The sequence below is a fragment of the Salmo salar genome, chromosome 18 (assembly GCF_965601325.2).
Source record: "Salmo salar chromosome 18, fSalSal1, whole genome shotgun sequence".
Taxonomy (NCBI): Eukaryota; Metazoa; Chordata; class Actinopteri; order Salmoniformes; family Salmonidae; genus Salmo; species Salmo salar.
The window spans coordinates 49,197,214-49,208,872 of NC_138308.1; the positions used below are offsets into that span (position 1 = coordinate 49,197,214).

General features: G+C 45.2%; 1 protein-coding gene across 1 annotated transcript; it reads left to right on the forward strand.

Moving 5' to 3' along the window:
• The first annotated feature begins 79 nt into the window (after positions 1-79).
• On the forward strand, positions 80-9,557 carry LOC106594951 (zinc finger protein Pegasus). The gene is made up of 4 exons (XM_014186338.3): positions 80-390; positions 3,256-3,432; positions 4,031-4,219; positions 4,412-9,557. Exons 2-4 carry the CDS (start codon positions 3,303-3,305, stop codon positions 5,425-5,427), a joined length of 1,335 nt encoding a protein of 444 aa, XP_014041813.1. The 5' UTR covers positions 80-390; positions 3,256-3,302; the 3' UTR covers positions 5,428-9,557.
• The last annotated feature ends 2,102 nt before the right edge of the window (positions 9,558-11,659 follow it).

Genomic DNA, 11,659 nt, shown 5'->3' on the forward strand with positions numbered 1-11,659 from the left:
TTCGCATCTTCCACTTGGTAGACCGTATCACCTCTTAACGCATATGTCTTCAATATTTTATATACGCAGGGCATTTTTACTCAAATAAACATCTTCCTCTTCATCTTTCTGCTGTTGTATTTCCAACTAGGAGTTTTCTCTGACAGCTATGTGTTTCTGAAATTGGAGTCATTTTACTGTCGCATAGCTACTATAACACATATCTCCCCGCTCCTTCTCTGTTGTTTTTTGCACAACCGGCTAACAATAACTTGTCATCACACATTTTTATTGTCGTAGATAGTGTTTGAAATGTCCATCTTAACATAAGAACGGATGGGTAACGCGTAAATTATCGCAAATATATATATATAGATTGTTTTTAACGGTGCTGTGATTGACGACCAGCTGGTAAGTAAAAATGGCTAGCGTACATTACTACCGTTATACATTACTAACGTTATTAACGAGCAACGCCGGTAGTAAGTGAAAGTGAGAGATGGGCTGTGTATCAAATAAATAATGCTACATTGTCATGTTGCCACTGTTATGAGATTTTTTTTGGTGACAACATAGTTATTTATCATCGTGACTGACTGCCCACATAATCTATTATGGTTATATCTTTGATCATGACTCTCAGTTCCATTACATTTAAAGAGGCTTTGGATGAAGGTGTTTTCTGTAAGGGGAGTTTTATTAATATGAAACGCGACGGTCGGTCTGAACGTTAAGGGCATAGCTTGCTGGACGGGTTTTGGAAGCATAATAACCGTATCTTTCATATCGGACAAAAATATATATAAATACGTTGTTAAACATGATACGCTTTTATAGGGTTTAGATTCCCCACACGGCCATATTTACACGTCACTGCATCTAACCTGTGTGTAAACGGAGTAAAAATAAAATAAAAATACTGTCATCTGCAACATTTAAAACAAGTGTTCTCTACATGAAATCATGAAATGTTTATTTTGCATTTGTGAAATTATTTTTGTTGTGCTATCAAAGTAGAGCGATTTATGTTTCAAAAACCGTACCGCAATCGCTTCACGTTTACATGGGAGTATTTGGCTGTTTTGGCTTCCAGAACCAATTCGCCCTTAAACAGAACATGTACATTCTTTGGACTAAAGAGTAACGTTAGGCTCATTTAGTCCAATATCGGGCTATAGGTTATGCCATACATACAGTAGTATTGTAACAATGTGATTATCATGTGGTTCATTATGTTTAATCGTCAAGCGGGTAGCCTAGTGGTTAGAGACAGGTAACCTAGTGGTTAGAGGCAGGTAACCTAGTGGTTAGAGACAGGTAACCTAGTGGTTAGAGACAGGTAGCCTAGTGGTTAGAGGCAGGTAGCCTAGTGGTTAGAGGCAGGAGGCCTAGTGGTTAGAGACAGGTAGCCTAGTGGTTAGAGGCAGGTAGCCTAGTGGTTAGAGGGGGAGGCAGGTAGCCTAGTGGTTTGAGGCAGGGTAGCCTAGTGGTTAGAGGGGTGGCAGGTAGCCTAGTGGTTAGAGGCAGGTAGCCTAGTGGTTAGAGGGGGAGGCAGGTAGTCTAGTGGTTAGAGACAGGGTAGCCCAGTGGTTAGAGGGGTGGCAGGTAGACTAGTGGTTAGAGACAGGTAGCCTAGTGGTTAGAGGGGGAGGCAGGTAGCCTAGTGGTTAGAGGCAGGGTAGCCTAGTGGTTAGAGGGTTGGCAGGTAGCCTAGTGGTTAGAGACAGGTAGCCTAGTGGTTAGAGGGGGAGGCAGGTAGCCTAGTGGTTAGAGGCAGGGTAGCCTAGTGGTTAGAGGCAGGGTAGTCTAGTGGTTAGAGGCAGGGTAGCCTAGTGGTTAGAGGCAGGTAGCCTAGTGGTTAGAGGCAGGTAGCCTAGTGGTTAGAGGGGGAGGCAGGTAGTCTAGTGGTTAGAGGCAGGGTAGCCTAGTGGTTAGAGGGGTGGCAGGTAGACTAGTGGTTAGAGACAGGTAGCCTAGTGGTTAGAGGGGGAGGCAGGTAGCCTAGTGGTTAGAGGCAGGGTAGCCTAGTGGTTAGAGGGGTGGCAGGTAGCCTAGTGGTTAGAGACAGGTAGCCTAGTGGTTAGAGGGGGAGGCATGTAGCCTAGTGGTTAGAGGCAGGGTAGCCTAGTGGTTAGAGGCAGGGTAGTCTAGTGGTTAGAGGAAGGGTAGTCTAGTGGTTAGAGGCAGGTAGTTTATTGGTTAGAGGGGGAGGCAGGTAGTCTAGTGGTTAGAGGGGTGGCAGGTAGCCTAGTGGGTTGAGGGGGAGGCAGGTAGCCTAGTGGTTAGAGGCAGGGTAGCCTAGTGGTTAGAGGGGTGGCAGGTAGCCTAGTGGTTAGAGACAGGCAGCCTAGTGGTTAGAGGGGGAGGCAGGTAGCCTAGTGGTTAGAGGCAGGTAGTTTAGTGGTTAGAGGGGCGGCAGGGTAGTCTAGTGGTTAGAGGCAGGTAGTTTAGTGGTTAGAGGGGGAGGCAGGTAGTCTAGTGGTTAGAGGGGTGGCAGGTAGCCTAGTGGTTAGAGACAGGTAGCCTAGTGGTTAAAGGGGGAGGCAGGTAGCCTAGTGGTTAGAGGCAGATAGTTTAGTGGTTAGAGGGGTGGCAGGTAGCCTAGTGGTTAGAGACAGGTAGCCTAGTGGTTAGAGGGGGAGGCAGGGAGCCTAGTGGTTAGAGGCAGGGTAGCCTAGTGGTTAGAGGCAGGTAGTCTAGTGGTTAGAGGGGGAGGCAGGTAGTCTAGTGGTTAGAGGCAGGGTAGCCTAGTGGTTAGTCAGGGTAGCCTGGTGGTTAGAGGCAGGTAGCCTAGTGGTTATAGGCAGCGTAGCCTAGTGGTTAGAGGCAGGTAGTCTAGTGGTTAGAGGCAGGGTAGTATAGTGGTTAGAGGCAGGTAGTTTAGTGGTTAGAGGGGGAGGCAGGTAGTCTAGTGCTTAGTGGCAGGGTAGGATAGTGGTTAGAGGCAGGGTAGCCTAGTGGTTAGCGGCAGGTAGTCTATTGGTTAGAGGCAGGTAGTCTATTGGTTAGAGGCAGGTAGTCTATTGGTTAGAGGCAGGGTAGCCTAGTGGTTAGAGGCAGGTAGCCTAGTGGTTAGAGCGTTGGGCCAGTAACCGAAAGGTTGCTAGATTGAATCCCAGAGTTGACGATGTAAAAATCTGTCGTTCTGCCCCTGAACAAAGATGTTAACCCACTGTTCCCCGGTAGGCCGTCATTGTTAATAAGAATTTGTTCTTAATTGACTTACCTAGTTTTAAATGAAGGTTTTGAAAAAAGTATTATTGCCTTATCTTACAGGTTGAGGGGGTGATCAGAAGTCATCACAATACACCCCATCTTGCCAAATGGACGATGATCTAAAACCTCTGGATTTCATAAAGGACTTTCAAGAGTACCTGACACAGCAAACACACCATGTCAACATGATCTCAGGCTCTGTCGGCGGGGAGATAGACCCTGACCACCTCCAAGCTGGTGAGACTGTTATGAACACTATCAGAGTAGTTCACTTTAAATTAGGATGTATCTTTTTCAACAAGGCCAAAATAGGCCATATCCCTCATTTTTCTGTGGGAAGTTAAACCCAGTGGAACAGGGCCCAGCACTACAGGGAATAACCTAATAAGTCTGTTTGAACAATTTTGTAATGTTTTTATTTTATTTTGTGACGATGGGCCGTCATCCAAAAGGGGTCCTCTGGAGGAGCAATGAGTGTTTTTTTTATGTTTAGATACCATATTGTGGACATATTTACTTCACAAAGATGACCCTAATGCATCTCAAGTGATCCTCTCATATCTTTCAAGCACCAGACAACAACAGGACTGCGCCACGAATGGTTTCTGACTAGATTGTCTGCCAGAATACATTTTTTTCCACCGGAAATAGATCAATGTAAAATGTGATTTTACAAATCCTGCTTCCGGATAAGTTCTAGATGTGATTGGAGCTCCAGACCTCGGCTTTTGTGTGTCTGTGAAGTTGGGGTATTGTTTAGAGATATCAATTTCCGGTGAAAAAATTTACTGTAAAGTATCTATTTAATTGTATGTCTTGTCGTCTCCTCTCCCAGTAGCAGCAGCTGCTATCCCAGAGAGTGATCATCAAAATGGATCAGTGGAAGTTTCTCTGGACGACAACAACTCTGGGCTGCTGGTGGACGGCTTCCAGAGGACCTTCGACGGCAAGCTCAAGTGTAGCTACTGCAGCTACGCCAGTAAAGGCACCGCTCGCCTGATAGAGCACATCAGAATTCACACAGGTAAAATGGACCATCCCATCTGGCATTTGCCCAACATGCCAGATGGTCATATAGTGCACTGTCCATATAGTTAAGATCTTTTTTTTTTTTACTTGTATTTATATTGTGTGACGTTACATTTTTAAATGGATGTTGGATATGTGCCAAGACGTTCAAATAAACCTAAACATCGCCCTCTTTGTTGATTAACAGGAGAGAAGCCTCATCGATGCCAGCTGTGCCCGTTCGCCTCTGCCTACGAGCGTCACCTTGAGGCCCACATGCGCTCCCACACGGGAGAGAAACCCTACAAGTGTGACCTCTGCTCCTTCCGTTGCAGCGACCGCAGCAACCTGTCCCACCACCGCCGGCGCCGCCACAAGCTTTTACCCATGAAGGGGTCGGTGCTGCCCTCTTTCCTCTCCAACAAGAAGATGCTGAACGTCCTACAGAAGAAGAGCGGCAGCTCCCTGGGCCTGGGAGGTTACAGCAGACACCTCCTCATCAACTTCAGCCCTCCCTCCATGGTGGTGGGGAAACCAGACTACCTGAACCATGAGGCGTACGAGAACAATGTGAAGGACCATGGGACTGGAGGAGGAGGAGGTGCCAGCAGGGATGTCAACAGTGACATGGCGGTGGACAACAATCCACTGAACCAGCTGTCTACGCTGGCAGGCCAGTTGTCCAACCTCCCCCCAGTGGACCAGACCCCTGTATCTCCTGACAGACTGTCCTGTAACGACGTCAAGCCGTTCCTCATCCAGCAGGCGTCCGGTGCACCGATTGCAGTGTCAGTATCTTTATCCACCAGTCAAAGTGGTGCCCACCACCACCACTACCACCACCACCACCACCACCAAACCTCCTCTCCAACGAGCCCCGAGGACCTCCAAACCCCTGCAGGCCATAGCAGGAACTACATCCCCAGCCCTGTGGACCCAGAACCTAGCAGTGAGCACAGTGCACACACACGCACCAGCTCAGCTAGCATTAGTAACAGCCAGCCCAGTACCCCTGCCTTACCCGGTAGCACACAGGACCCAGATCCACAGATGTTGCACAGCTGTCAGCACTGCGACACCTACTTCTCTGACAACATCCTGTATACCATTCACATGGGTTGCCACGGCTACGAGAACCCCTTCCAGTGTAATATCTGCGGCTGTAAGTGCAGGAACAAGTACGACTTTGCCTGCCATTTTGCTCGCGGGCAGCACACGCAGTGACTGACTTCCACAGTAAACCAAGATGAATTTGAACGATGTTTGGCGTCTCACAGAGCACATTACCCTATTCCGTGTTTATGATAATCAGGGATCAGAGCGATTCTGATCTATATTTTATTGTATCGGTTTTTTTGTGTTTTTTTTATGATATAACTTAGAGAGTGAGTGTTACTTTGAAATGAGGAATTGATGCTTCTATAAATGGGAAAGTAATCTGGAGGTTGGAGACGTTTAATCATGTGTCCTCCTCGGTGCCATCTGAGAATTTAAAGGAAGTCACTTCTTATCATTTTTAAAATATTTTTATTTTATTTAACTTGGCAAATCAGTTAAGAAGAAATTCATATTTACAATGACGGCCTACCCCGGGCCAAACCCGGACGACGCTGGGCCAATTGTGTGCCGCCCTATGGGACTCCCAATCACGGGCCGGATGTGATGCAGCCTGGATTCGAACCAGGGACTGTTGTGACGCCTCTTGCACTGAGATGCAGTGCCTTAGACCGCTGCACCACACGAGAGCCCGACTCTGAATTAGTTACATAAATATTGATGATATTACATGCGAGTGACAAAACGTATAGTTTAAATAGCAATTACAATGTATCTGGTTGCTGTGGCTAGAGTTTAAACAGTTCTGACCTTGCCTTATTTTAAATATATATAATTATTTCACCTTTATTTAACCAGGTAGGCCAGTTGAGAACAAGTTCTCATTTACAACTGCGACCTGGCCAAGATAAAGCAAAGCAGTGCGACACAAACAACAACAACAGAGTTACACATGGAATAAACAAACGTACAGTCAATAACACAATAGAAAAATAAGTCTATATACAGTGTGTGCAAATGGCATGAGGAGGCAAGGCATGAAGCAAGAACATAGGTGCTCAACATTGACAAACAGACATGCTTTACTATACATTGTGTATAGTAGTGTCTCACTTTATTGTGAGTGTAAAACTTAACATTATATTAACGGCTTGACGTGAATGACATCTGTGTATATTAATGCTTCAGCTTAGACATTATTTCACTCCGTATTTTACTCTGCTCTGTTCCACATTCAGATTGATTCCATGTGTTCTCTGTTCCACATTCAGATTGATTCCATGTGTTCTCTGTTCCACATTCAGATTGATTCCACGTGTTCTCTGTTCCACATTCAGATTGATTCCATGTGTTCTCTGTTTCACGTTCAGATTGATTCCACGTGTTCTCTGTTCCACATTCAGATTGATTCCACGTGTTCTCTGTTTCACGTTCAGATTGATTCCACGTGTTCTCTGTTCCACGTTCAGATTGATTCCATGTGTTCTCTGTTCCACATTCAGATTGATTCCATGTGTTCTCTGTTCCACATTCAGATTGATTCCATGTGTTCTCTGTTCCACATTCAGATTGATTCCATGTGTTCTCTGTTCCACATTCAGATTGATTCCATGTGTTCTCTGTTCCACATTCAGATTGATTCCATGTGTTCTCTGCTACACATTCAGATTGATTCCATGTGTTTTCTGTTCCACATTCAGATTGATTCCATGTGTTCTCTGTTCCACGTTCAGATTGATTCCATGTGTTCTCTGTTCCACATTCAGATTGATTCCATGTGTTCTCTGTTCCACGTTCAGATTGATTCCATGTGTTCTCTGTTCCACATTCAGATTGATTCCATGTGTTCTCTGTTCCACATTCAGATTGATTCCATCTGTTCTCTGTTGCTGCCAATCACGTCCTTTTTTTTTAACCTTCAGCTAGCCTTACTGATTTATAATAACTGGTGCTCTTTAGCTAATACCTCCTAAATTAACAATGATCTGTAGCTTAAATGCAATTTGCGTTCGAGACAAATCATTCAGACTTGGATAAATCGTACTTGATCAAAAGGCCAAAGTATTCTTCTCAACCTTTTTTAAAAAAAGTATTTCAAAGGATCACATAACAGTTGTAGCAGTGTTGGAAATGACTGTGGTCCTTACAGTCAGTAATGTAACACTACCCTTCCTGAGTATTGAAACGATTTGCACAGATCAAGTGACAGCCTGGAGTTCATTTTTTCATATTGTATGTTAAAAGGATTTCCTGTATGTTTTCTGGACACATAGAAACACAGATTGATGTAGCAGTGTATAATTGTCCCTGTATTGGAGTTATGTTTTCTATGCAGTGATCTATGATGTGTAGGATTGGCTCCCAATCAATTATCTATATTGGACTGTGGAGAAAGTAATGTTATGATATGAAATACCACAGGGTAGAAATATGTAGATTCTGATTTACACTGAACCAAAAATATAAATGCAAATATGCAACAATTTCAAAGATTCAAAGAGTTACAGTTCATATAAGGAAATCAGTCAATTGAAATAAATTCATTAGGCCCTTATCTATGGATTTCACAAGACTGGGAATACAGATACCTTCACAACAAAAAAAAACAGGGGAGTGGATCAGAAAACCAGTCAGTATCTGGTGTGACCATTTGTCTCATGCAGCGCGACACATCTCCTTCACAAAGAGTTGATTGTGGCCTGTGGAATGTTGTCCCACTCCTCTTCAATGGCTGTGTGAAGTTTCTGGATTTTGGCGGGAACCGGAACCACGCTGTCGTACATGACGATCCAGAGCATCCCAAACATGCTCATTGAGTGACATGTCTGGTGAGTATGCAGGCTATGGAAGAACTGGGACATTTTCAGATTCCAGGAATTGTGTACAGATCCTTGCGACATGGGGCCATACATTATCATGCTGAAACATGAGGTGATGTCGGCGGATGAATGGCTCGACAATGGGCCTCAGGATCTCGTCACGGTATCTCTGTGTATTCAAATTGACATCGATAAAATTAAATTGTGTTCATTGTCCGTAGTTCATGCCTGCCCATACCATAAGCCCACCGCCACCATGGGGCACTCTGTTCACGACGTTGACATCAGCAAACCGCTCGCCCACGGTCAAACACGCTGTCTGCCATCTGCCCGGTACAGTTGAAACCAGGATTCAGCCGTGAAGAGCACACTTCTCCAGTGTGCCAGTGGCCATCGAAGGTGAGCATTTGCCCATTGGAGTCGATTACGACGCAGAACTGCAGTCAGGTCAAGACCCTGGTGAGGACTACGAGCACCCAGATGAGCTTCCCTGAGATGGTTTCTGACAGTTTGTGCAAAAATTCTTCAGTTCTGCAAACCCACAGTTTCATCAGCTGTCTGGGTGGCTGGTCTCAGACGATCCCGCAGGTGAAGAAGCCGGATGTGGAGGTCCTGGGTTGGCGTGGTTACATGTGGCCTGGGGTTGTGAGGCCGGTTGGACGTACTGCCAAATTCTCTAATGCCACATCTGCCAGGTGGATGGATTATCATGGCAAAGGGGAAAAGCTCACTAACAGGGATGTAAAGAAATTTGTGCACAACATTTGAGAGAAATACGTTTTTTGTGTGTATGGAACATTTCTGGGATTTTTGTTTTTTAATGATTTCTTTGTGGTCCTTTATTTCAGCTCATGAAACATGGGACAAACACTTCACATATTCCGTTTATATTTTTGTTCAGTGTATAATTTTTGTCAAATGTTAACACCCTGAAAAGGCCTTTATGTTATTGTAATGTGTTACAGTAACTGTAATATATTAAATTATTACCATTACTAAGACTGAGTTTATTATTTATATCATGGTATAGTTGTTCTGATTTCAGAGGGGTATAGAGGTCAGGTATAGAGGTCACGTAGAGAGGGGTATAGAGGTCACGTAGAGAGGTCACGTAGAGAGGGGTATAGAGGTCACGTAGAGAGGGGTATAGAGGTCACGTATAGAGGTGACAGAGAGAGGGGTATAGAGGTCAGGTATAGAGGTCACGTAGAGAGGGGTATAGAGGTCACGTAGAGAGGGGAATATAGAGGTCAAGTAGAGAGGGGTATAGAGGTCACGTAGAGAGGAGTATAGAGGTCACGTAGAGAGGGGTATAGAGATCACGTAGAGAGGTCACGTATAGAGGTGACATAGAGAGGGGTATAGAGGTCACGTAGAGAGGGGTATAGAGGTCACGTAGAGAGGGGTATAGAGGTCAGGTATAGAGGTCACGTAGAGAGGGGTATAGAGGTCACGTAGAGAGGGGAATATAGAGGTCAAGTAGAGAGGGGTACAGAGGTCACGTAGAGAGGGGTATAGAGGTCACATAGAGAGGGGAATATAGAGGTTGCGTAGAGAGGGGTATAGAGGTCACGTAGAGAGGGGTATAGAGGTCACGTAGAGAGGGGTATAGAGGTCACGTAGAGAGGGGTATAGAGGTCACGTAGAGAGGGGTATAGAGGTCAGGTATAGAGGTCACATAGAGAGGGGTATAGAGGTCACGTAGAGAGGGGTATAGAGGTCAGGTATACAGTTCACGTAGAGAGGGGTATAGAGGTCACGTAGAGAGCAGAATATAGAGGTCAAGTAGAGAGGGGTATAGAGGTCACGTAGAGAGGGGTATAGAGGTCAGGTATAGAGGTCACGTAGAGGGGTATAGAGGTCACATAGAGAGGGGAATATAGAGGTCAAGTAGAGAGGGTTATAGAGGTCACGTAGAGAGGGGTATAGAGGTCACGTAGAGAGGGGTATAGAGGTCACGTAGAGAGGGGTATAGAGGTCACGTAGAGAGGGGTATAGAGGTCACGTAGAGAGGGGTATAGAGGTCACGTAGAGAGGTCACGTATAGAGGTGACATAGAGAGGGGTATAGAGGTCACGTAGAGAGGGGTATAGAGATCACGTAGAGAGGGGTATAGAGGTCACGTAGAGAGGGGTATAGAGGTCACGTAGAGAGGGGTATAGAGGTCAGGTATAGAGGTCACGTAGAGAGGGGTATAGAGGTGACGTAGAGAGGGGTATAGAGGTCACGTAGAGAGGGGTATAGAGGTCAGGTATAGAGGTGACGTAGAGAGGGGTATAGAGGTCACGTAGAGAGGGGTATAGAGGTCACGTAGAGAGGGGTATAGAGGTCAGGTATAGAGGTCACGTTGAGAGGGGTATAGAGGTCAGGTATAGAGGGGTATAGAGGTCACGTCGAGAGGGGTATAGAGGTTACGTAGAGACTATTTGTTGACATGGTATAGTTGTGTGATGTTTCCCAGCGGGAAAGTTGCCTTTCCAGGAAGTAAAATATTCAAATTACCAGGGACTCTTCCATAGTTTATATTTCAACAAAACAGAAATCATGAAATAAGTGAATATTCACTGGTGCTGTCCATGTTGCTGAAGGTGATTTATCTTGTTACGCATCGAGGAGGCCTCCATCCCTCGCCTAACCTGAGACCATCACGCAAAAGCCATATACATGGACATTCAACTACATGTTGTCAAACAGCCCTCTATAAATAACTAATCTATAGTGTAATTAGTGGATCCTTCATCACTAGAGGCGATGTTAAAGGCATGCTACTGATATCATGAAGTGTAAACGTTTAATCTCTGGAAAACAGGAACTACATGCATTCTAAAATAACACGGCCAGGGTTCAATTTGTAAATGATCTATTTTGGATTCATTATGGATCTCCATTAGTTCCTGCCAAGGCAGCAGCTGCTCTTCCTGGGGTTTATTATGAATCCCCATTAGTTCCTGTCAAGGCAGCAGCTACTCTTCCTGGGGTTTATTATGGATCCCCATTAGTTCCTGCCAAGGCAGCAGTTACTCTTCCTGGGGTTTATTATGGATCCTCATTAGTTCCTGTCAAGGCAGCAGCTACTCTTCCTGGGGTTTATTATGGATCCCCATTAGTTCCTGCCAAGGCAGCGGCTACTCTTCCTGGGGTTTATTATGGATCCCCATTAGTTCCTGCCAAGGCAGCAGCTACTCTTCATGGGGTTTATTATGGATCCCCATTAGTTCCTGCCAAGGCAGCAGCTACTCTTCCTGGGGTTTATTATGGATCCCCATTAGTTCCTGCCAAGGCAGCAGCTACTCTTTCTGGGGTCCAGTAAAATTAAGGCAGTTATACAATTTAGAAAACATTACAATACATTCACAACACTTTACGTGTGTTCCCTCAGGCCCCTACTCCACTACCACATATCTACAATACATAATCCATGTGTACGTGTGTGTATAGTGCGTATGTTATTGTGTGTGTGAATGAGTGTGTCTGTGTCTATGTTTGTGTTGCTTCACAGTCCTCGCTGTTCCATTTTAAAAAAATCTGATTCTACTGCTTACATCAGTTACCTGATCTATGTAGTACTGTGTGCCTCCCAT